The sequence below is a fragment of the Delphinus delphis genome, chromosome 5, assembly GCF_949987515.2.
Source record: "Delphinus delphis chromosome 5, mDelDel1.2, whole genome shotgun sequence".
In the NCBI taxonomy this organism is placed as follows: Eukaryota; Metazoa; Chordata; class Mammalia; order Artiodactyla; family Delphinidae; genus Delphinus; species Delphinus delphis.
The window spans coordinates 113,523,876-113,551,430 of NC_082687.1; the positions used below are offsets into that span (position 1 = coordinate 113,523,876).

The 27,555-nt window shown below is 37.1% G+C and overlaps 1 protein-coding gene across 2 annotated transcripts in view; it reads left to right on the plus strand.

Annotated features, from left to right (window-relative positions):
* UGT8 (UDP glycosyltransferase 8) overlaps positions 1-11,071 on the plus strand; it is a 98,072-nt gene extending 87,001 nt beyond the window's left edge. Inside the window, exons 8-9 of one of the 2 annotated variants that reach the window (XM_060012927.1) lie at positions 3,139-3,284; positions 10,816-11,071. In XM_060012927.1, coding sequence (XP_059868910.1) covers positions 3,139-3,284; positions 10,816-10,817 — 148 coding nt within the window. In that variant the 3' untranslated portion in view covers positions 10,818-11,071. Of the gene's footprint in view, positions 1-3,138; positions 6,076-10,815 lie in introns of those variants that run through there. The other variant, XM_060012926.1, reaches the window with a different exon arrangement.
* The last annotated feature ends 16,484 nt before the right edge of the window (positions 11,072-27,555 follow it).

Consider the following 27,555-nt stretch of genomic DNA (forward strand, 5'->3'; position numbering starts at 1 on the left):
GTATAATGCCTTGTGCATGTTTCTGTCATTTGGAAAATAGAAATAGCAATCATTTGGCCAGCCTTGTATGACCTTGAATAATATTCTACCAAGGTTTGACAAACTAAGGAAAAACTACCATGGGAACCATTGGGTCCCTACTGTGTGTCCATTTTTGTGTCCTTTATCTCATTTTGATGCTCATAAAACTATATATCACCGTTCTCCTTATTCATATTATAGAGATGAGGCACTTGAAACTCAGAGAGCTTATGTAATTTGCCCATAGTTACAAAGCTATTAGAGTAGGAATTTGAACCAGGACTGTCTGATTCCAAAGCTGGTGCTCTTGATACTGCCTGGTGCTGGGTTTCCCTAGCGCGGGGCGTCAATGAAATGCCGAGATTTTTTTACTCAGGTGAATGACTAGTCAGAATCTTTATTTTATTTTTTTTCTTAAATTCTTGATGTGTCTTGAGTTAACCCAGTTCACAACTGAGCCTGAAAGAGTAGAGAGTTGGCCTGTGTAGTTTTAAAACAAAGCAACACTATTTCCCATTTTTACGTGACATTTAATTGATCTTACCTTTCAAATGGCATTAATGTCTGAAGAGTGTGAGCTTCTTCTGTTTATACCCAGGGTAGATGGCATAACAGTAGACTGAGAAACACTGCCATATTCTAAGAAACAACCAACAATAACAATTCTTTCACATAACGCGATGTAGCTTTTAGGTAAAAGGCTGGGTTCAAGTGCACTGCAGTTCAGTATGCTGTCTTATGTGGGCTTGGAGGTGGCCTTTGTGTGCTGACCCCTTAGAGGATCCAGTGTCTCGGTCACAGCTCTTGGCACTTGGATCAGTATGTTTGCTGATCTGAGGTACCTGACTGTGAGATCCCTTCATCTGTGTTCTGTAGCCTTTCTTTTAAAAGTCTAGTGTTTTTTAAAATGTGATGTTCTTATGGAAGATGATATGTATCATACAGGCTTTTAAAGGAAGATTTGTACAATGCAGCCCTCAAGTAGAGTTTGTAGAGAGATAGTGGCAGAGCTGCCGAGATTGGGTCGGTTATGCAGAAAAAGCAAAAGTCTGGATCATCCACACAAAATCAGTCTGGCTGTGTTCTGTGAGGTGTAAAAGGGGCCAAATCAGAGACCAGGCTATAGTCTTAGTTCACACTGCGATTAAATCCCAGCTATGCCATCTTCAAGTATACATATGTGCTTGATTTCAAACTAGGTTTTATTTTGTTTAGTGAATAAATTTATATTCTTCCACAAAGTATCCATATAAGATAAATAATTAGTTATTTGCATATAACCCTTGAAAAGTTTAAATATTTAACTAAAGCCTTTTGCACATTCAGGGTAGGAAGATGTCTTTATTCATTGTAAAAATGACAATGATTCAGGTAGTATGTTCTTTGCTAAAAGTAATTATATGTAAACTTAAGGCATTTATCTTTTTTGTTTCAAATACATGATAATGTTCCATATTTAACATGCCATAATTCTTGAAAAGGCTGATTTGATTCACTAATATTGTGTCTAAGATAGTCTAGTTTAAACCAATAGTGCTAAAGAAGTATCACTTATTTCTTTTTTACTCAACTTGAACCTTGTCTTCCTTCTTCCCATACTAGTTGTTTGGGTTTATTTACTGAAAGCTATTGCTTTTGTTCTTTGGAAGGAGTTCTTTTGAATCTGGAGATTTTATTAAAGCAAGTTGTAGAGAAAGATGGGTAGTTAATCCTTATGAACTTAACACATATCCAGCCCTTGGTTATTACTTTTTTTTTTTTTTTTTTTTTTGTGGTACGCGGGCCTCTCACTGCTGTGGCCTCTCCCGTTGCGGAGCACAGGCTCCGGACGCACAGGCTCAGCGGCCATGGCTCATGGGCCCAGCCGCTCCGCGGCATGTGGGATCTTCCCGGACCGGGGCACGAACCCGTGTCCCCTGGATCGGCAGGCGGACTCTTAACCACTGCGCCACCAGGGAAGCCCGAGGGCAGTCTTTTGGATGATCTTCCCACCATCAGTCTCTTCCTTTCTTTAATCCTATCCCTGAAGCTCTGGTTTAAAGCCAGTCTCTCTGATTTAATGGTCTTTGATTCTAAGAACAGGGCTGCATATCTTGTCATTCTGAACACACGTGAAGGAGACTCACGTTCCAGTCTAATTTCCAGCCAAACACCCCTGTGCTACATACTCTTTCCAAATAAGTTTGTTCTGGGCATACTCTTGCCCTCCCACCTTTATTACTTAGTTCACACTCTTCTCTTGGCCTAGCAAGTTTTCACATGTCCAAACTTTTGTTCCTGTATGAGGCACAGCTCGAGGGCCACACCCTCCATGATGTGTTTTGTAATCCTTCCATGTGGAAATTATTTCTTACGTTTGAACAATGCAAACTCTAATCAGAGATCCGTGCTCAAAGGGGCTTTGTGCCAAAGATTGGCATAGAAATGTACAGTTAAATATTTTTGATCCTCTTTAGCTGATTTTTATCAATCATTTAAGAGTGTTCTCTTTATATGTATGTACATACATATACATGTATGTATCTCTACTGCATATAATGTCACTCACATATGGCTTCATAGTGTTTGTCAATTCCTTTTCATCTGTTTACTAAATATAATAATCTCACTCTGTCAGCTAGTGCTGTTTTAAATCAGAACAGAATTAAATGTCACTACTAAAAGGAAAAGGTGTTGCGACAAAATTCTGCATTTTTTCCCACCGTCCCTCTGTTTTAGAATCTAATAGATTCACTCCTCTTCCTGGTTGAGACTCATTGATTAATAGTATTTAAAAGCATATGAAGAGAAGGATTACGTGTATATAAGAGGCATGGTCTAGTGTAGAAGGAGCATGGGATTTGGAGTCAGAAAAACTTGAATTTGAATCTCAAATTTGTAATCATGGTCAGGTCACTTGGTCTCTCTGATTTTCATTTTCCTTATCTGTGTAAAATTTATTTTACTGTGTTAGTATAAGGTAATGTGTTGAAAGCACTTATCACAGTGCCTGGCACATACTGGGTACTTAATACAGGATAGCTATTTTTATTATCTTCCCCATTTTTAACTTTAGGGAGTTATGATCCTGAGCCTTGTAGCTACATGATCATTCTGTGTCTTACCTCCACCTCATAGCTACCGTCAGAGGGCTCAGAAGCTTTCAGAAATCCACAAGGATCAACCTGGGCACCCTGTCAATCGGACTGTCTATTGGATCGATTACATTCTGCGTCACAATGGAGCCCATCACCTACGTGCCGCTGTCCATCAAATCTCTTTCTGTCAGTATTTTTTACTGGATGTTGCCTTTGTGCTTTTGCTTGGTGCTGCCTTGTTTTACTTCCTCTTGTCCTGGGTCACAAAATTTATCTACAGTAAAATCAAAAGTTTGTGGTCTAGAAATAAGCATAGCACAGTTAATGGACATTACCATAATGGAATCCCCAATGGCAAGTATAAAAGAAATGGCCACATTAAACATGAAAAGAAGGTGAAATGAGCCAACAGCCCACCTGATAGTAACAAATCTGTTCAGTCATTGAATTTTTATTGCTATAATTTAGTCTAACAACTACTAAAAGGAAAACATCAGTAAACAATTCTAACACTCCCTTATCTGATCTTACTAATGAAATTCTGTGGAATTAAGATGGCTGTAAAAAGCACAGACCTAAAATGCAAAAATGTATTTTATGCGAATACTGATGCAGAGAGTTTTGGCACTGAACCTTTTAGAAGCCTTAATTATTTAAATCAATTAAGTGACCGTGTCAGACTTTAGTTTTAAGTCTTGATATATGTGTGTCCCAGATAAGGAATGGTTTCTTTTCTCTTAAAAAAGATTTGTTTGTATATGTATGTGTGTGTGTATGTTTCCTAATTAAGATTATTTCAGCCAGCTGCTTGTTACATTTGTTGACGGTACAAGACATTCAAGAATGAAATAGAAAGACGGTTAGGATCCAGACGTTTCTCTTCTAGAATTTCATATATGGGGGCTCAGAACACTACCATGAAAGAACACTTTTCCCTCAAAACTGCATGCAGAGGAAGAAAATGAAAAGATAGATGACACCGGTTTTTGTACTTTTAGGGTTTTTTTGTTTATTCATTTTAGGTTTTTTGTTTTGTTTTAGTTTTACTTTTCTTACAGACTGTGGATACTTCTGGGGGAAAAACATACAATTAAGTAAATGTATAAATTGGTTGTCACGTTTTACTTCTATTTTCTCCCTACCAATAATTTGCCTCTGGGAGAATTTTATAGTTTTTTTCTATTTCATTTTAATGAATAACAGTATGTTAAATGTATAATTAAAACAAAGCAACAAAGCTCTGACTTTTGTTCAGAGTACTGAAGATTACTGCTTCTATGGCATCTTTAAACAGGGTTGTTATTTGAATGTTTTGTAACTGTTTGATGGCTTTTCTGTAATGTAATTTTTGAATGTTCAGGTGTGGTATTTCCAACGTTTTAACTTTAAAAAACCACCTCCTTCATCCTATTTTGTTGTCTGGGCCACACAGTCTGTTACATAGGTGCCAACATTTAATTCTTTTCATTGGAACATTTGCTTTTCTCCATATTGGTACCTGCTTTGTCTGAGAGGTTTGAGATCTGGTTACCAAGTCAAACTTTACATGTTATACAGAAGTGACAGAGAAATTGTACTACTTGTTTGTGAAAATGAGTTCCCACTCCCCTCCTCACTGCCTTCACCCTCACTTCAATCCATTGTGGCTGACATGGGACAGGAATAGTATTCATTTGAGGATAGGGGTACAAGTCACAGACATCACAAAATCAGGACCTCCCAACTGAACCGTTCACTTGCTGGCAACTACGAGTTTATTCCCTGTCATTCTGTTTACTTAGCATTTGCACTACACATGTTGAGTGTATGCTTTATTTATTTGTAGTTTGACATCTTATGTCTGACAGCTGACAGTAGAAAAATACAGCATCTACCTAATGACGTTCGCTAACATGGGAAGAGTTGTGAAAATTCTAGAATGCTTAAATCCTTATCATACACTATGACATACAACTTCATCACACTCCCACCAGGAGCCACTCTCCTGTACTTAGAAATAATGTCACAAGTAGTTTTCTAGTGTACAATGCAGGCAAATATATTGCTGTCTGAATACTTGAAGAAATGGTATTACACATATAAGCCTATTAGTTATACCTTTTCACAATCTTATAGTATTGCCGTTAAAAGGGAAAAAAGACACAGGCAATGAATGGTGGGATGGCAACAGGACTTAGAGTGTATGAATGAGTTGATTTTGCTTTTTTGGAATTGGATAAAGGTGACAGTAGGCATTCACTGGATGATTAAGCATAAATTAATCTCCACTGTGATAAAAACTTAAACAATAAACATTATTTAAAAATAGAGAAATGTTGTTGGAATAAAATTTTTATTCAGATTTTATTTCACAATATTATGTAAATCCATTATAAACATGTTTCTGAGACAGGTCTCCCAACCTTTATATGTGTATATGAGTGTGAAAACAGTGTTACATGTGAGAATTTTTTTAAATTATTATTAAACAGAGGTATTTACCTTACAAGTACATCAACATGGATCTTAAAATTGTCCCATAATTAAGAATGTTAAGTGTAGGTATTTACTGATCATTGTTGTTTTTTTTTGTTTTTTGTTTTTTTTAGTAAGCTTATTGTTAGCCAGTTTTGGTAAATAGAGTGATTTTAAATTTTCCACGCTTGGGCTAGTTTCTCTAATAAAGTAAAGTTTTCAAGAAGGTATTTATTCATTTATTTTTTAAAAAGAACCTCTGCAAGTATTTCTGTTGCTGGTCATCATATCAAATGCAAATGAGAATTAAGACATCAATCGTTTTTCCTCTAGAGCCATAACTTTAAATATCCCTCCACATAGACGTAGAGGCAGAATTTGAATGTCCGGGATTGAAGGGGAGTGGTGTTTAGGTTGAAGTGGTGGTTTATGATTGAAGTTGGAGAAAGCTAGAGATTCTCTCTTGAGGATGTAGACACTTTGTATTACAATCTGGGGACATTCTCAGACTCCCAAATACAACATTGATACCTTCTGGCAAAGTCTCTGGTGGTGTTTATCAACTTAGGTTTGGGAGTACTGTCCTTAATGAATCACCTCTGAACCTTACCTATCCAACAACTTATTGACCACATCTCCCGCTAGATTGTGATACACAACACCCCTCTCCAACTGCTGAAATCCACCACACTAGATCCACAGAGGACTCCAATTCAGAAAAACCTATGCAGGTGATATGCTATCTGCCCCTGCCCTCCTTCCCTTCTAGGAACCAGTAGTGGTGAGGCACTGCTGAGACAAGACGTAGCATCCTGTTTTTTTCCCACCCATTTCCTGTTTCCACCAAAACTACAAGAATATTATGCTCAGATGACCTGTCTCAGTGTCATGCTCCCAGCTTTGCCTTGTAATTAGGCAGATTAGACATTATAATTGGACACTGTGGGGCATAAAACTTGTGATGAAATTAACATGAAAGAAGTTCAGTTTGTTGTTGTGAAACATTTTGTGGACCATTGTTATTTATAAACGGTAAGAACCTTCTTTGAAATACACAACTGTAGTGAATTGAAGAGAGAATATTTATTTATAAGAACTCAGGAACTGCCATGGAGGGGTGGGGAGTGGAAGTGACTTGACGTTCAGTGGATGCCTGTCCCATTGCAGACAGTATGCTGGATACCAGGGGAGTTTACAGATGATAAGGACAGTCTCTCCTTCAAGGAGCTTGTGATCTAGTGGGAGACACGGACACCGAAGTAACTATAATGTAAAGTGCTGGGGCCCATGGCAGATGTATGTGCAGGGTACTGTGGGAACACATGGGAGGCAAGAATACATGTCAAAGAAGCCTCTCTGTGTGCACCAGAGAATCCACACTCACTACTGGCTTGTCTTGTAACACAATGTCCATGCCGTTAATTGCTTCCTCAGGAACATCCTCATGAATTTATTTTTTGAATCAGGTATTGAATTCAAGCTCTGATTGTCTGAGGGTCATGACTTTGAAGGCTTACCCCAACATTTACTAATCTTTAACTTTGGAATTTCTTATTTGTATGATGATGGTCACCTCATGGGCTTTTCTTGAATACATATACACACACCACACACACATACACACACACACACACACACACACGCACACATACACTGTGCTGGCCATTATACTGAATGTTTAATACACTGTGTGTGTGCGTGCATGTGTTTAAAGCATTTAGCATAATGGCCCGCACAGGATGAGCCCTCAAACCTGTGGTATTAGTCATGGATATACTGAATAGACTAACTTCTTTCACATCATCGTGCTTTCAGTTTTTGAAAGTTGTTTAGAAAAATGTGTTTTATTCATTTCATTCATTTATTCAACTATTTATTAAGGCTTCTATTCACCTGGTGGTATTTTAGGTGTCAGTGGTGCACTTGGCTCTCACAGTTATAACTTGTCCTCTCTCTTCATAGCTCAGCTATGCACCAGATCCCAAAATGCTGCCAAAATGGAATGACTCCACTTTGAAAAGGTTTAAAAATGAGAGAACCAGTATAAGGTGACAAAAACGACTTCAAGGGATAATACAGTGATCTGTTTTATTATTGGAAGTATAATTATTTTCATTCTTGTTTCTAAGTAATTCAGCTGGCTTATAAATATAAAATCACATTAGAGAATGCTTATTTGCAATTGGTGTTATCAAAAACAATTTGAAATAGAAAACTTTTAAATCTTATATGACAAAGTTTAAGAATTATGTGAATGCTATTAAAGAGCTTCTTATCCTTCTTACTTCTGAGACAGTATAATTTTTAGCCAGCTTTTAAAGGCATATGTTTCATGCAAAAATGCTAGTGAAAGTTTTTGCAGAGAGCAAAAACATTTTTCTAACAAATTTTAGCTAGTGGTGTCTTAGAAATCTATACAATTAAGACATATGTCAAAATGACATATTGTCATTTTTCTACAAATTCTGCAAGATGTTACAAGTTCCTAATCACTTGGGTATTTGGGCTTCTGACTTGGGGCCAGGGTGGGGAATGGCATGAATGGTCTTATTTTTCAAGATATGGAAACCAAAAGGCACACTGTAATTATGTAATTTGCACTCTTTACTTTTGGGTAAACAAGACATAATTTAAGAAAGAATTAATTCGTATAACCCACAAGATTACTGATAATATGCCTAGTTAGTGTGATAAAACCAGCAGATTTTTTCCAGCAAGCAAAATATTGATATAATCCAAGGTCACGTTGAAAAATCAAAACTACATGTAAAATTATACTATGTTATTCAAATAAAACAGTTATAGTGTAAATCTACTCAAAGAAGTCTAACACCAACATTAAATATCTCAGGTATTACAAAGCATTTTCATTTATTAAATAATAAAACCTGAAGTCCTCACTGAATTTTTTTTTTTTTTTTTTTTTTTTTTTTGCTGTACGCGGGCCTCTCACTGCTGTGGCCTCTCTCATTGCGGAGCACAGGCTCTGGATGCGCAGGCTCAGTGGCCATGGCTCACGGGCCCAGCCGCTCCGCAACATGTGGGATCTTCCCGGACCGGGGCACGAACCCGTGTCCCCTGCATCATTAGGCGGACTCTCAACCACTGCACCACCAGGGAAGCCCCCTCACTGAATTTTATACAACTAAAAATATTTCATTGCTGTGTTAGTTTCTATCTACAGTTAGTTTTGACTCTTTCAGTAATGTATTTTATGCAGTAAGCGATTGTTTCTTATTACAAAGGCAGAGTTAGCTTGAATTTAATATAAGATCTACACTTTTAAAAGGTAATTTCTACTAAGCCGTTAAATCCTTAGTCCTAATATTAAGGTCAATTTTCCATCCAGGTCAGAAATAAGTAAAAGACAATGTAACAAAAAATAGTTTCTTATTGAGAGCCTAGTTACAAACAATTTTGCTGTTGAAGGATCTATTACTCTTAGCACAGCACTGCATTAGAATGTCAAAAACTAATATGAGAAAAAAAATGTCATGAAGAACTTAGGGGTAAAGCAGGAATAAAGACGCAGACCTCCTAGAGAACGGACTTGAGGTTATGGGGAGGGGGAAGGGTGAGCTGTGACAGGGCGAGAGAGAGTCATGGGCATATACACACTAACAAACGTAGTAAGGTAGATAGCTAGTGGGAAGCAGCCGCATGGCACAGGGATATTGGCTCGGTGCTTTGTGACAGCCTGGAGGGGTGGGATAGGGAGGGTGGGAGGGAGGGAGACACAAGAGGGAAGACATATGGGAACATGTGTTTATGTATGACTGATTCACTTTGTTGTAAGGCAGAAACTAACACACCATTGTAAAGCAATTATACCCCAATAAAGATGTTAAAAAAAAATGATAAAGTGAAAAAAAAACAAAAAAAAACAAAACTAATATGTTAGGAAGACTTTTATATATTTATGCTAATTCTGCTTTAGCTACCCTCATGAAACTGTAGCTGAAGTCCATGAGTATTCCTTACTTTTAGCAGAAAATGGTAACTTCGAGTATAAACATATTAGGTAACTAGCATGTAACATTAAATTTCAAGTTAACGATGATGTGTGGTGTTATATTTCTGAGTGATGTCTAGGCATTTTGTTCTCAAATCGGAAGAACTGATAGAGATCAGGCATTTAGAAAAGCCCAAGGCTATCATATAAAAATCATCAATTCTGCTTCCAATCCTGATTCTGCCCTCTGTATATGACAAGTTCACCTTATGAATAAGAAGGTGCTTCTAGGTGCTTAAATATGCCACTGTGAACAACTGGTTAAAACCTTGGCCAATAGAAAAAAAAAAAAAGTACAAATGTGTATATATATATATATATATATATATATATATATATATGCATTATATAAATATATAATGTTAATACTAAGTATGCGTATGTGTAGTTAACATTTAAATTATACTAAACAATTCTTTAGAATTAGATTATAAAAATTAACTCAAACCAAAATTTCTTCACCTATTTTTTAAATAATGGTGGTATTATAAACTTAAAGTTTGTTTCAAAAGAAAAACTTCTTTGAAACTGAATGATATTCAAAAGAACTAGCCAGTTTTAGCATCTAACTCAGATGCACCTCTGTAGCACTTCTTGCTAAAATATTGTGGAAACCAGGATGAAATTGTTATAAAATAAAATCAAGCTACTGCTCTGAATATATAGTCTTCTTTCTGGAACTTCCATCTTCTTATTTATTCTAGAGTAAAAAATATTTTGAGATTTAAAAGTTTAAACTAGATCCTAGTTATGAATAATATTTTCTCTTACAGTGAATTCAACTGACACACAATTTTTCATTTAGGGTCTCAAGGAGATTAGAAAAGGAAGAAATTCACTTATGTACCTCTGAATCTATTTCACAGATCCAAGAGAATGGATAAGCCAGCGTTGCTGTTTGTGAAAGTGCAATTAACTCCCCCCGCCCCGTACGCGGGCCTCTCACTGCCGTGGCCCCTCCCGTTGCGGAGCACAGGCTCCAGATGCGCAGGCTCAGTGGCCATGGCTCACGGGCCCAGCCGCAATTAACTTTTGAGTTGAGTGTGTTGGCTTCCGGTTCCAGATTTCATACTACTTATTGCATAAGCTGCCTTCTTCCCTTCCTTGCTTACCATCTTCTTGCTTCCAAGCTTTCAGTTTCCTCTCTTGGGTTGTCTACTGTTCGATGTTTTCTAAGTTGCCCTAGCATTTCCAGGTTTATGGTGCATAGATTGTGCTTATGTATATAATGATGCCTTTGTTTTTTAACAGAGTATGGAAACCCAATTGGAAGTTCAAGCATTCCAAATTGCCAAAGGCCAAACTGAGAACATGTTCAACTGTGTTAAAAAATATTTTGTCTGTCACAGATATAGAGAACAAACGTATGGGCACCAAGCGGGGAAAGTGGCGGGGGGTAGTGATGGTGGGATGAACTGGGAGATTGGGATTGACATATATACACTAATATGTATAAAATAGATAACTAATAATAACCTGCTGTATAAAAAAAAATAAAATTCAAAAAACATATTTTGAACTAGCTGAATGTCATTTAGGATGGAAGTTCCATTAAAAACAATGAATACACAGATGGTGCTTCTTCATAGGTTTGGGAAGAATGCTGCACTGACTAGGGCACTGTGTAGACCTCTGGCTGGGGGACCCTGTAAACTGGTTTGGGGTGTAGCTTAGGGATCTTTAAACTGTCAAGCCATGTATACCCCTTCTTACCTCCCACTTGGTCAATCAAAGTTTTTATATAACTGATTTGTACAAATAGAGACCTGAACTTTCCCCCATGGGAGCCTGCCTCATAATCTTTACTGGAGCTTCTAAAAGGATCTTCTGCACCAGGATGCGTTTTATCTCTGATTCTCTAACTCTCATTTATTTAGCATCACTCATTGTCCCTGATATTAAAAGAAGATGCTGGAATGCAGCCAGTTGATAGAGCCAGAGATAGTAGAGCCAGAGATAGGCCCAGGCCTGATAGGTGGCAGCCATTCAAGAGCTTAGCCTAGGATGGCGGCATGTTCATCTTCCCTGTAGCAGTAAACAGGTGTGGGGAACAAAGCAAGGATGTCCTGGGAAGGAGGCAGAAGTTTCAGATCCATGACTACCTCAGAAAGGATGCTTTGGATGAATGGTTCCTCCAGCCATGCAATTTGTATTTTGGAATGCTAGCCCATCTTTTTTTTTTTCTTCTTCTTCTTCTTCACCGAAATAAAGGTGGGACGGGACAAAATCAAGCAAAGACCTTTAAAGTCTTGAATACAGGACCCAGGGAAGTCAATGGGATTTGGCAAATGCAAGACCTTGGTGGTATCCAGGCGTCTACAGCCATGTGGGTCCTCCTATGTCATAGATGTTTTCACCATGCAGCAGATGTGATCCCTGAGAATGTAGCTACAGCACTGGACGGGCAGGTAGGGTCAGCTCATGTGTTTCCATGCCAAGATGGGACGGTTCAAAACAACTCTCTGCTGACTATTGTATATTTTCTCAAATGAGAGGGAAATGACAGCAATTTAATAATTTATTATTCTCCAGTTTTAAAAGTAAATAGATTGAATTTAGCATTTGATTACATGGAATTTTGTTTTATGGCCAAGTGTGTTCTATTAATCTCCCAGCTTTGGATGTCAGCTCTAATGTCTTCAAAAAATTTAGACCTAAAAACGTCTCCTTTTTTTTCACATCAGAATTTTCTCATTTAATTGACTGAACACTTCCTTTCCATAGCCACCATATTTCCTTCTGCTGTTCTTCACATCACTGGTTAAGAAACTACCCCTAGATATTTAATGTAAGTGTTTTCAAATTCCTTACACCATGGAGTCTATGAAAACTAAATAGAAAAGAAGCAGATGAGGGAAATAGTATAATTTTAAAAGGTGCTTTAGATTCTGTATGATTTCATTTCACTTACATTGCTTTAACTTTTTATTCTATCAATGAATAGTAAGTAGCCTTCTAGTTTTGTTTTTACCTCATTGCTTTCTACTAGTCAAGCTTTAAAGTTTCAGTCTTAAGAGTGTCATCCTAAAATCCTTTAAGCAAGTACAGAGGAACACTAATTACTATGTCTTTCCTTAACCTCCAGAAGACATAAACCCTCTACTCATGCAGTTAAACTGATTTGTTACTCTATTTATCATTGCATTTGGCATGGGATGCCATGTTTATTTGTTACTTTAGAGGTTTTCTTATAACCTTTACTTTTGGATTTAATTTTAAACTAAAAATTATAAGTTTTGGGTTACTTAGTTTGGGGCTGTAATACAGAATGCTGTTCAAGGCTACCTGTCCCCTGGCCTTCACCCATGTCCCAGCCCCTGAAGCCCCTTAACAGTCAGTCCAAATGCTCTTATTAGTTCAACATAGGAGAACATCTTATTGTTATCAGCATCAAATAGCTCCAGTAACTCTTGTTCTGGTGTCTCTTCTCCTAGTAGACTTTCTATTTCATTGTAAGTCAAACATCCATTGGCATCGTTGTCAGCACAGTAGAAAAAGATTTGAAGATCTATGGAAATGAAAGACTTGATTTTTGGTGTTAACTCAAGCATCTACCACCCATCAGAACAGTGCTTTGTCCTCATTGGATTGGTGCTTCTGTTCCAAAGATATACCTAGGTCATTTTTACTCCCCACCTGGGCTTTTGCTGTACATTTCTTTAACAAGTCAATTGTTCCTTACCTTCCTTTTAACACCAGCTTATCACTTCTCTTTATTCTACTCTGAATTATCTGATCATTTACTTTAATACTTATCCTTCTGTTATCTGTGTTCTCAAGGTGTTTTTATAGTTAAACCATAAACTCAGTGGTTTTATTGGTTTCTATTTGCTTCATTCATTAATATAAGCATTTTAATGAAATGATTCTTTTTCATGCATACTACAGTTTTTTATGTATCTATTGGATCTTTATTCTCTACTAAAACTGTTACCAAACTGTTACCAAAAATATCCATCTGACTACATTGTAATCTTTTTATCCCAAGCCCTTGAATCATTTGCTTATATTCACTTTCTCCCTCCTATTTTTCTAACGCTTCTTAATGTTACATCAAAAGTAGCCTACTCTTTTTGCTACCAATTCTGAACATACCGACATCTCCTATGCTAAGTTGGATGTGATCTATAACATTTAATTTACACATAATCAAAGGTTGTTTCTTCATTTATAGCACCACTAAATAACATTCCTTTGTCAGTATTCTTTTTATCCTCTCCATCTCACTGATCTCAGTACTGCCTTTATTAAAACACAATCCAACATTGTTTTCTGTGTTTCTAAAGTGCCAGGCACTCACTGTACGTGCCACTGGGAATACAAGGATGAAGAAGCCACAGTCCCTGACTTGAAGGAGACAAAACCCGCAAGTAAGCAGCTTCAGTCAACAGGGGAATTTATATTGTAATTAGGTATAGACAATATGCTGTTGAGGCATAGAGAAGAATGAGGGAACGTTCCACCTGGGGCTTGTTTTAGTTGAATTATAAAGAATGAATAGAAGTTCACCAGGCAGAGAAGTGATGTAGAGGTAATTTGGGGAAGGCATGATCCTACGGTGGATCGTGAGTTATGCAGCAGTGTGGCACAGTCAGAAACGGCAAGTAGTTTGTTCTGACAAGACGGTACGTGTTGAAGACGGGATGGCCACCATACTGAGGACAAATATTTTCTGAAAACTGTCTTCCCTTTGGATCTTCAGTTAATCACCCTCAAATGTAACCTGCATTGCATTAGCTAGGCAGTAACTCCCCACCCACCCACCCCAGGCCTGCGTCTGTGCCTGAGTGCCGAACACCTGGTCTTATGGCCCAGCTTTCACCACTGTTGGTGTCAAGCTTCTTGTGTTACACATTATTTGACATGATGTAAAGGCCCTTCTATCCTGCTAAATTGTAGAAAAAGACCAGATTCTAACACTCTTAAGTTTACTTGCGCTTGACTTAGGAAATCTGCAAAATAGTTGTAATAAGTCCAACTTCTTAGCTAGTTTGAAGGAAAATGAGTTCTTTTCTGGTAATGAAAGGATTCAGCAAAATCCTGCAATTACAGTTACAAATAAATTTATAAATTATGTTTATAATTTATGTTTTGCTTAACATGGTAAAGAAAACTAAATGTCTAGGAATATTGACTGACAGAGTGCTCGAGAAAGACAGTGGCAGAGTAAGCTTTACGATTATCTAGGCAGTCATGGGTTAAATGTGAGTACAGCAGTTATGACCTAATGTTGTCCACAACAGCGAAAGAGAAATTACTATAGCAACAGCAGTAATGTACAAGAAATATAACTAAATGTTCTATATTACAATTTTTAGAGCTTTTAAAGGTAGCCATGCATATTATCCAATTAACACTTGGTTTTTTGGAGTTTTGTTCGGGGCTTTGTTTTAGCAGTTATTACTATTTTTATTAATCTCCATGTCACAAAAGCTTGTATTCCAGACACCAAACTCAGGTCCCAGAATCAGATCAGCTGTGGCTCCTAGAGCTTCCCGAAAGTGCAGAAGGAAAGGATAGGCAAACTCAACTGCAGGACCGTTGAAGGAACTGCGTGTGGTAAATGAAGCAATCGTGGCATCTGACTCTTAATAGTTAGCTCTCTTCTCAGATTCACTTCTCTCTGCCAGTGGGTGAAGATAGTTAGGCTATAAAGTTAAAGGTTTCAGGAAAATTTTAAGAAGCGTGTGCATGTATCTTCTAACGCTTTTTAACTAGGGTTCGATTAACTTGTTCACGCTCAACAGGCCTATGCTTGTCTTGCAGCTGGCAATGAGCGACACTCCTTCTCAGGGAAGAGGGGAAATGAAACTTTTTTTCCTTGATCTTGACTCATTTTTGGAGAGAAAGTGAGAAAAAGAGGCTGGGGAAGCAAGCAGCTTTAAGTTTTCTTTCGATAGAGGCCGATAATGGTAGAACCTTCTGATAGATTCAAAGCTCCAAGGTTAGGTATTGATGTTTTGGATCATGTTTGGTTCCATATGAAGTCCAGGGATGCATTTATATAAAGGTTAAAAAAAATAGGATTTAGCTCTCTGATATGTTGCCAAACCTGGGTATTTAAGGTAGTAGAGCTGGCTGAACAATAGTAGCTGGGCTGGGAAAACGGAGGCTGGCTTCATGCCTGTCCACGAAAAGTAATTGAAATGTCCACTCGAAGAGAACCTTAGTTACATCCTTCACTGCTTCTCCCACTAGAAGTTTTGTTTAAGTGGTTTTGACCCAGAGTGAATCAAAAGTTCCCTCTCTCCACATTATGTCAACGACTTCTTCTGAAAATAAAATAAAAGATACAAACCACTGTATGCAAATCATCATTAATTTCAAACAAACAAAAAGTATCACTGATTTTATTTTACACTCGCTTTAAAGAACGTGAGTCAAATCATTCCTAGAGAATGTTCTATTTTGGGCCACTATGTTATGATTAGGATGATAGCTACTTGGCCAAGATTTATTGAAGGTTATGCCTTAATATAAGTTTCTGTTTAAGGAAGCTGGATTAGTGCCCTTCAAGGTTTTTCCAAATATTGGGTGGACCACCTGACAAATGAGTATCATATTTGCTTGGTGTTGTCAAAGCCACTGACGTTTTCTTCCCTCTTCAATCATCACCTCCAGCCAAATCTGGGCTTTTTATCATGGAGACTCTCCATTTCTGAAATATTCTACGCCAGTATCTCACTCTCTGGCTTAGCTTCCTGTTATTCCAGTACCCATTTCTACAATTTATTGGTGTCCAGTTCCATAACTGGACAGTTCAATTTTTTTCCCTCTCAATCTAAAAGTTTCTTCCTGGAAGTATTTTCTTTGATACTAAGTCTGAGCCTTTGATCCCTAACTTAAAAATTCTGTTGTCTATACTGACAAACTCTTGCCTTTACTATCCTGCTGCATCCATATAGCAAAGTCCAATCCTGGATCAACCCAACCACCTGTGTTCTTCCCTCCTATACCTGGATTGGTAAGCAATGCTGGCAAAAATCAAATAGCCGCATAGGTTGATGCTACTGAAAAATCAAGCTCTTCATTTTAGTTGGACTGCCAATGATACCTACTCATCATTTGATTTGTTCCATTTCAGCTCTCTGATTCTCCATAGCTATTTCAAACCTTCATCATTTTCCCCTCAGGTCTTTTAACTTGCCAATTTACCCACATTGGTTCCAGTGGATGAACTTGCTTTTGCTTTACTGAGAAAAAAGATGTCCACAAGCAAGTGTTCCTTCACATCCTGCCATTTCTCCTAACTCGTTCTATCCATAGCTACCTTTTTCTTCCTTTCTGTAGTTTTCAGTGAAAAAATAACAATGTAACAAAACGAACAATAACAAAACTCACACACATTCCCTCTTAGTGTCTAAATTTAATTTCATTATCTAGACTCCACTTTGGAATTCTTCAGTTTTGTCATGCCATCAAAATATGTAAATGAAAATATCTAGGAGGCATTTGAATAAACTCGGGAAAGAAAACCTGGCTGGAGAGACCTCCTTAGGATTCAGCAACAAATAACAGTGGTATTAAATCGTGGCAGAAGAAAAGTGCTTGGCACATAGAACACACTCAATATCAGCTGCTTCTTGTCCCTAGTCCCCTAATCACTTTCTCTTCCTTGTTGCCTCTCTCAATTATTGACATTAGCATTAGTAAATCACCCAAGCCATGAAAGCTGGATCATCTTAGATTCCTTCCTTACTCATCACCTCCCTTCCAACAAGAATGTCTTGCTAGTTCTGCCTCCCTAGCATCTCTTGAATCTTTACTCTTTCACCATCGTCTTACTTTGGAGGGTTATCTCTTACCTGATTTATTAGCCACACCTCCCTAATTGTTCTTCCTGCTTCCAGATTTCTTTCTTTACAACCTATCTTTCTCCTACTTAAAGAATGATCTATCTAAACATGCACAGTTGATCATGTTACTTCTTATTACTCGAAGGCTTTCAATAGCTCCCTATTTATAATAAGATAAAACCTAGACTGGCACATTAGACCTTTCATTGATTGGTGCTTGACACCATCCCTAAACTTATTTCTTGCCACTTACTATACCATCTCTTCAGCCAAATGGAACTACTTGTAACTTCTCAGATGTATTATACTCTCTCTAGTAAATATAAGCGTTAGTATTTCTTTCCCCTCTTCCCAATTCTGTCCTGACCTTTTCCTTGGCTAACTCTTAACCTCTTCAAATCTCAGCTCAGAAATTACCTTTTAGGTAAAGACTTCTCAGTCTGAGTTATGCCCCTGGCCCCCAATTTCTCTTCTGGTTTTCTGTACTCATGGCTGCTGATCGTAATTGTTCACATATTAGTTTCTCCACCACAGACATTGTATTAGAGACTTTTATATCTGTATTTCCAGTACTCATAACAGACCTGAGACCTAGGAAGCACACATAAAGTGTGTATTGAATGAATGAAAGAGCATTCTAATTCTTTTTGGTCCTACTGCCTCCAGATCAGTGTGCTAGGAGCTGGGATAAGAATTTGGGGTGGGGATAGGGCTAAACTTATGTTTGACGAGACAACATAACTGTCACCTTTCGAGCACTCTGTCTCAAGTAAGATCTCCTTCCTAGCTTTCTCCTAGCACTAAGCATATGTTTTCCTCTCTCCTACTGAGCTTTGAGTTCCTCCATCGAAGGAACTACATCTGTCTTATTCACTGATGTATAGTTGGTGTCTGACACAGGATAGGTTCTCAACAGAGGCTGTAGAAGTAACTAATTAGTTAATTCGCTTCAGGGGAAAGTCTAGGGGAAGAGTGGGAGAGCCTCTGTTTCTTTCTTGAGTCCACATTGTTCTTGATTTTCTAAAGATAAACTTTTTTTTCTTTGACACTCTCCGTTTGTGTAGTAGTTACCTTTCTCCCTTGTTGCCCTGATTAACTTATAGATGTTACAAATTAAGGTAGAAACACACTGGCTTTCCATGTTTAGTGGAAAACATGAATCGAATATATTGTATTTGCCACGATTTTATACACTGTGTGTATAATTACGTGTTATAATATGTGGCGTATATATTGTATCTCAATAAAGATGTTATTAAAAAATAAACCCATGCAAATATATCGTTTTAATGCAAATGGAAAGCTTAAAATAATAACAATTTTAGCCATGTCAAAGGCAGGCAACCTACAGTCACTTTCTTAAGTTCTTTAATCACTATTTCCCCCATGTTGGAAGGCTTTGTTATCTTTTGATGAACTGATATTAACAGGTTACTCATGTATATCCAGATAATATAAATTCATCAAAAGTTTTTATAATTGGACAAGTTTCACTCGTAGTCTTAGTGTGGCTTCATTTTATGCTTCTAAAACTTGGATACTAATCATTTAAGTTCACGTAATTTTTGCTTTCATTTTATAGAATAAACTATATAGAGTAGGGATGCAGGACAAAATGAAGAAATTACACTTTTCAGTTATCCCTAGCCTTAGAGTTATTTTAGAGTTAAATATACTAAAATATATTGAATGTTTCAGCAAAAGAAAAAGTATATGTATGTATAATTAAAATTTGGACATTTAATATTTATAGGATAGATATTACTAAAAATAAGGCAGGTGATTTGGAGACAAACTACTTCTTACTTGTTGAACCTTTTCCAGGTGATACGCATGGGCACTCAGCCTTACATCAAATTGTAAGACTTACCTGTTGGGATTCTTTATGAATGAAACGACTGTCTTGTGTTTCTCTTCCAATATTTCAGAATCTACTACATCTTTAGGATCTCGTGACGCTGGTTCTGGAACAGCTTTTTAAAGAGAGAAAAACAATCAGTGACCTTGGTCTAAGAGAAGTGGGAAACGGAATAGTCACATATTTGGTGTAGGGTATCTAGGCAAACAAAATGTGGGTCTAACTTATCACGCTATAATCATCTCACCAAGTGATCTGGAACAGAATGTTTAATTCCACGCTCTTTTCAGTTATACGTGTTCTCACAAGTTAATGTTTCCTTTCCTTCTCCCCTCTTGGCTTCGTGCTTTTCTGTGTGTGTTATTCAGACTCCTCAGCAGGATAATCCACTTCTTTGTTTTTTCAAAGACACATTTATTGAGCTCCCACTCTGTGCTAGGCACAGGACTGTGTGTGTGGATACCAGGTTGAATAAGACATTGTCTTTCGCACAAAGACTCTACTGTCTAACGATAAGTTTGACGGAAAGAGGTTTTTTCGAAGTGTGATGTTGTAGAAGGTGCCCAGGTTGAGAATTCTAGTATAATTAGTATTCTTAAATGTAGTTTCAACCAACTCTCTTAACAGATAGCCATGGTGACAATGACAGACATAAAAAGAATAACTCCAAGTAGTTCAAGAAACCAAGCAACAGCTACCCATTCGAGAACTGTAAAGAGAAATTTTGACTAAGTATATTGATAAAACATCAGATGGCATGATTTGAAAGACTCCACTCTGCTGCAAGAATGGAAGATCCCCAAGGGTTTTGGGGGTCCTAGAGAATAGGAAAGGACAACTTGCTGAGATTCACTTTGTGAATGAATGTATATGAACCCATATAAATGCTCATATGATATGAGTTAACATCCCCAATTTTTCAAACAAACACAATACTACTTCAACACTGGACTTCGTGAGAGTGATAGCTCCAAGAGCATCTTACAAACGAAGTGGAAGCTCTCCTACTCAGAGAGGGAGGCAGGGCATGAAGACAGCAGAAATTCTCACTTCAGTCCAGCAAAGGCGCATTGATGGACATTACACTGCACTAACTTCCAGATGTGGATCTTCATCAAACTCTCCTGGGAAAAACCAACCCCGGCTACTTACTCACCTGGGAAAACTCATTTCCCAGCCCCACACCTGCTCCAGAACAGCTGAATATTGCTGGAGAAACCACAGAGCTGGTCAGCCTCCTGACCCCAATCTTAATGGGCTGGTAACACTGCCCACCCTTCCCTCTATGCTTTCTTGGTAGATTTGCTATTTTTACATTCTCTTTTATTAATCCTTCTACAGTCCCTCTTCTCCCTCAGGTTCAGGTGATGATTTTACATCATACTTCTTTTAGGAAATAGAAGTAGTCATGAACTTCCTCACGTACTCTACATCAAATCTACCAGTCTTCCCTGCCTCTGTATCTGCATTCTTTTTGCCTTAGTAATTGTTAAAACGCACCCGGTTCCCATCAGAAGTCAGTTTCTCTCTACTTGCAGTTTGGATCCCAGTCTGATTTTTCAGGATTTTACTACTGCAATTACCCATCATGTTTCCTGTGCATTGATTTCTCTCCATATATATCCCCAGCAGAATAAAAATATTTCTTGGCATCTCCTGTTTTTTAAAAAAAATCTTAATACTGTGTTTCCCTCCAATTAATTTGTTTTCCACTTTATCTTTCAATGCAGAACTTCTCAGAAAGGTCTCCCTATTCTTTATGTAACCCACTTTTGTTGGACTTCCTCCCTCATTATTCTATTAAACTGTTTTTTCCAAGACCTCCAATGACCTCCATCTCGTCAGACTCAAGGATCACTTTTTGTCTTTATCTTATTCAAACTCAATCTCTCAGAATATTTGACATAATTCCCTCTGCCTTGAAATAATTAATTTTCTTAATTTTTCTGTCTCCATCTCATTTTCTATAAAGGAGAACATAGTACTATGTTTAACCTGTGTCATGGTTGTTGTGGAGGCTAAATGAGTTAACACAGGAACAGAATTTAGAATGGTGCCTGGCATATGGTATTTCTCAATAAATGAAAGCTACTATTGTTTCCTAAGATGTGCTATCCTGTTTCCCCTCCTAGCTCAGTGACCCTTTCTAGGTTTGATTTCTGCTACTCCTCTGCTGTTAGACCTCCAGATGTGGGAGCGCCCCAGAACTGGAGTCCTGGGCCCTTTTCTCTATCAGAACTCTCTCTAGGATCCCACAGAACATCATGCCTTTGATTATCATACATACGTTGATGTCCAAAATGTATATCGTCAGATCTTACCTGTCCCTACAATTCCCAACTTAACTGTCTACTTGGCATCTTCACTTTTCAGTCTGATAGCACTTCGAATTTAAAATGTCAGAAACAGAATTTTTAGTTTCCCCTGCGATTTTCCCATTCTGTATACAGTACTAATACTTGTCCAGTTACTTAAACACCTCGATGGCTATACTTTTCTCATTCGCCAATCAAACAGTGAGGTCCTGTTGCTCTACCACTGGGAGTTTTCTGAAACCTTTCATTTCTCTCCGCCTCAGCCGTGATGACCTCTAGCTTATTGCACAAGGCTCCTAAAAGGTCTCTCATCTTCCATGCTTGGATTTCTAATATCTAGTTTCTACTCAACAACCAGAGACCTCTTTAAAAAACATCTATCCTGCCATGTCACTACCCTATTGAAAGCTTCTAAATATCTTACTTAAATATCTTCCTAAACATCTTACTGTGGCCCACCTGATCCTACTGTTCTCGCCATGACCTGTGCTTTCAACCAGCTATACTACACTTTCCACTTTCTCAGTGAACTTCAGCCTTACTGGACTTTCTGTGTTTCTCATGTCTCCCCTAAGGGCTTTGCACTGCTGTTCCGCCCCTAGAAGGCCCCTCCTTCAGATCTTTATCTGATGCCCTTTCTTTTCATGCAGGCCTCCGTCCAAATGCCTTCTACTCAGAGAAGACTTTCCTGATCACTCAATTTAAACTAACGTTTTCTGGCGGTTTCTTATCTAATCACTCTTTCTTAATATCTTCATAGCACTTATCATTATCTAAAATCACCTTATTTATGCATTTCTTTCTTCCTTGTTTATGTTTATTTCTCTCAATAAGAATGCAGTCTCTACAAGAGCAGGGATCTTCTCCAACGTTCAGTCCTCAGTGAGCAGGGCTATGCCTGGCACCTGTTACTTTTTAAATAAATAGTGTTGAATAAGTGCAGGTTCAAGAGGGGATGTTTCTAATAAAATGTGGGAATAATCAAGGACAAGCCATATATTCTCTCTGTTGGTAGCACTATATCTTATAGATGTCCTTTCCTTAAATATAAGTAAACAATACATTCCTGAGAGCATAACAACCCCCTCCAAACTCTACCCCTGGTCAGCATGGACTTGAACACCAAAAATATTGAGTTGCAAAGAATATGGAATACCCATACTAAAGTTTCAAAGAAAAGTCTGTTAAATACAGTGACTCAATTTCTCAATTAATTTATCTCAAGCTGCTGTGACAAGTTGGACAATCTCCTAATTTTCTCCATTCATGCATTATCGGTAATAATCTCTGCCTTTTTTCAAGTGTAAGTTATGCAAATAAAATATTTCCCAGGTAAAATGCTTTGTCAGTATGTTGCTGCCATTAATATTATACGTGGCATTTAGATTATTTACAGAAACAGGGATTGGTGTGGAAAAATCCAAAGTCTCTCTTCTCATGATTATTGCCGTGTATCATTCATGCGTTTATTCATTCCTTCAACAAATACATACAGAATGCCTAATATGTGCCAGGAAATACGTCTGAGGATAGACAATGAGTTACTAAACATGTACTGTGCCCACCCTTTTCTCAATATCATACTAATGCAAATTATCAATATAACCAATGATCAACATACCAGAGATATAATAATTTTAACTAGACATTACATATGAGAGTCCTGTAGTATAAAATTTCTTTTCTTTTTCTTGGAAGGGTTGAGCTGGTAATGTATATAAATTTAAATATTCCATCCTGGTGATATTCAATGTACCCTCCATAACACAGAGATTGTCTTTAAGTTGGGAAAGCTGCCCAAAAAAACACCATCCATGTCCTAGAAAGCAAATTATAATTAGTGAGTGTTTAAAGGAAGATAAAAAATGCTCAATCAAAATAGTTTCAATTACATTGCATTATGTCCAGAAAAAAAAGAGATGCTATTGTACAAAGCACATCTAGGGAAAACACTTAATACTCAAAGGTGGTTTCTGATAGTACATTATAAAGAAAAACTTCCATATTTAAGATAACTTATTCATTATTTATATTATATTATTATCAATTTTTCCTTCTTGACCCATTTAGGTTTAAAAGTTTGCCCATCAGGTAAATCTTACCTTACTCACCTGAAACAAACAAAAGAGATGGTTAGGTTAGATTTATGGAACAAAATTGCACATGTAGCATGGAAGTTTGCTTTGTGAAGGAATTCTACCATAAAACCTTATGTAGCAAATAATTCCATTACTATTTCTTGAGGAAATAAACCCCATAAATGAAAAATATATATTCAAATACTTAAGGCAATTAAACACGTAAAATTAATTGTCAAATTTCCATCTGGGGCTCATAGTAATGCTCATAATGATATGAACAGTTTCAATTACAAATAGTCTTATAATTCCCCACATCAGTGAGGTCTCTGATGGGTGAAAGAGGCCAACTTTCACTTATTTTCTAAAGAAAACTGTAGAGAAAATATACATGAATATGTATATTTGTATATATTTATTATGACTATGTTAATATATAAGTATTCACTACAAAATAACTGTCAAGATGGCAATGCCTGTCAGCTGGGTCTATTAAAAATGGTAAACAGTGACCTCTCTATTAATATGTACTTGAGTTATTTTGTGTAGCATGTAGAAACACATTATTTAAGCGTTGAGGTATTAAATATAGTGAAGAACATTTTACTAAAATTAGTTTCCTGGTTGTGTTGAGAAATAGAAGAAATACTTTTCTGACAGGAGCTGGGGATCCAAAGGCTAAATGCTGGGTAGGTAGTGTTATGATAAACAATCCTTTAGTGACATCTAGTGGTAAAATGTAGATTTATCTATTCACTTTTTTCTAATCTAAGATGTCAGTATTGAATACAATCTTAAGATGCTGAGATTTGGAGATTGGAATAAAATGGAGAAATTTAGTAAAGTTATTTTCTTTAGAAAAAATACCATAAAACTGGTTAAGAACAAAGGGAGAATCATGAAAGAGAAAAAGCAACTTTTACTAAAGATTTTTACATTTTATTGTGAGAAATTTATGTGGAGAATAAAATTTAAAACAATTTGATCACGAGCTTATATTATAAATATATTTTTTTCTGAAGTTATGTTTCCCTGATGTAGATGTGCTCCACTTCTGAGCAGAAGAACCACACTTACTTACTCTGACTAGGCAAATTACAAAAATGTGGAATTCTAAGAGAATTCAGATGGGACCTGTGTATATATTTTCTATTTTCCATAACCTGCCCTTATTCATATTTTATAACCATTATATTTTTAGGATGATGGGGTAAAGATGTCCTTATAATTGGTGGCAGCAAATTTTGTTGACCTAGGTTTCTAATTTATATGTTATTTAAGCAAAATAACTTGCCAAACAATGAAGTGTTAGATTTTTATTTGACTTTAAGGTACAAAATGATCTCTCTCTCTCTCTCTCTCTCTATATATATATATATTTTTTTTTTTACATCTTTATTGGAGTATAATTGCTTTACAATGGTGTGTTAGTTTCTGCTTTATAACAAAGTGAATCAGTTATACATATACATATGTTCCCATATCTTTTCCCTCTTGCATCTCCCTCCCTCCCACTCTCCCTATCCCACCCCTCCAGGTGGTCACAAAGCACCGAGCTGATCTCCCTGTGCTATGCAGCTGCTTCCCACTAGCTATCTACCTTACGTTTGATAGTGTATAAATGTCCATGCCTCTCTCTCGCTTTGTCACAGCTTACCCTTCCCCCTCCCCATATCCTCAAGTCCATTCTCTAGTAGGTCTGTGTCTTTATTCCTGTCTTACCCCTAGGTTCTTCATGACATTTTTTTCCTTAAATTCCATATATATGTGTTAGCATGCGGTATTTGTTTTTCTCTTTCTCACCTACTTCACTCTGTATGACAGACTCTAGGTCCACCCACCTCATTACAAATAGCTCAATTTCGTTTCTTTTTATGGCTGAGTAATATTCCATTGTATATATGTGCCACATCTTCTTTATCCATTCATCCAATGATGGACACTTAGGTTGTTTCCATCTCTGGGCTATTGTAAATAGAGCTGCAGTGAACATTTTGGTACATGACTCTTTTTGAATTATGGTTTTCTCAGGGTATATGCCCAGTAGTGGGATTCCTGGGTCATATGGTAGTTCTATTTGTAGTTTTTTAAGGAACCTCCACACTGTTCTCCACAATGGCTGTATCAATTTACATTCCCACCGACAGTGCCGGAGGATTCCCTTTTATCCACACCCTCTCCAGCATTTACTGTTTCTACATTTTTTGATGATGGTCATTCTGACTGGTGTGAGATGATATCTCATTGTAGTTTTGATTTGCATTTCTCTAATGATTAATGATGTTGAGCATTCTTTCATGTGTTTGTTGGCAGTCTGTATATCTTCTTTGCAGAAATGTCTATTTAGGCCTTCTGCCCATTTTTGGATTGGGTTTTTTTTTTGTTATTGAGCTGCATGAGCTGCATATACATTTTGGAGATTACTCCTTTGTCAGTTGCTTCACTTGCAAATATTTTCTCCCATTCTGAGGGCTGTCTTTTGGTATTATTTATGGTTTCCGTTGCTGTGCAAAAGCTTTGAAGTTTCATTAGGTCCCATTTGTTTATTTTTGTTTTTATTTCCATTTCTCTAGGAGGTGGGTCAAAAAGGATCTTGCTGTGATTTATGTCATAGAGTGTTCTGCCTATATTTTCCTCTAAGAGTTTCATAGTTTCCAGCCTTACATTTAGGTCTTTAATCCATATTGAGCTTATTTTTGTGTATGATGTTAGGGAGTGATCTAATCTCATACTTTTACATGTAGATGTCCACTTTTCCCAGCACCACTTATTGAAGAGGCTGTCCTTTCTCCACTGTACATTCCTGCCTCCTTTATCTAAGATAAGGTGACCATATGTGCATGGGTTTATCTCTGGGCTTTCTATCCTTTTCCATTGATCTATGTTTCTGTTTTGGTGCCAGTACCATACTGTCTTGATTACTGTAGCTTTCTAATATAGTCTGAAGTCAGGGAGCCTGATTCCTCCAGCTCCGTTTTTCTTTCTCAAGATTGCTTTGGCTATTCGGGGTCTTTTGTGTTTCCATACAAATTGTGAAATTTTTTGTTCTAGTTCTGTGAAAAATGCCAGTGGTAGTTTGATAGGGATTGCATTGAATCTGTAGATTGCCTTGGGTAGTAGAGTCATTTTCACAATGTTGATTCTTCCAATTCAAGAACATGGTATATCTCTCCATCTATTTGTATCATCTTTAATTTCTTTCATCAGTGTCTTATAATTTTCTGCATACAGGTCTTTTTAGTGAGTGTTTAAAGGAAGATAAAAAAGGCTCAATCAAAATAGTTTGTCTCCTTAGATACGTTTATTCCTAGATATTTTAGTCTTTTTGTTGCAATGGTAAATGAGAGTGTTTTCTTGATTTCACTTTCAGATTTTTCATCATTAGTGTATAGGAATGCCAGAGATTTCTGTGCATTAATTTTCTATCCTGCTACTTTACCAAATTCATTGATTAGCTCTAGCAGTTTTCTGGTAGCATCTTTAGGACTCTCTATGTATAGTATCATGTCATCTGCAAACAGTGACAGCTTTACTTCTTCTTTTCCGATTTGGATTCCTTTTATTTCTTTTTCTTCTCTGATTGCTGTGGCTAAAACTTCCAAAACTATGTTGAATAAGAGTGGTGAGAGTGGGCAACCTTGTCTTTTTCCTGATCTTAGTGGAAATGCTTTCAGTTTTTCACCATTGAGGACGATGTTGGCTGTGGGTTTGTCATATATGGCCTTTATTATGTTGAGGAAAGTTCCCTCTATGCCTACATTCTGCAGGGTTTTTATCATAAATGGGTCTTGAATTTTGTTGAAAGCTTTCTCTGCATCTATTGAGATGATCATATGGTTTTTCTACTTCAATTTGTTAATAGGGTGTATCACGTTGATTGATTTGCATATATTGAAGAATCCTTGCATTCCTGGAATAAACCCCACTTGATCATGGTGTATGAT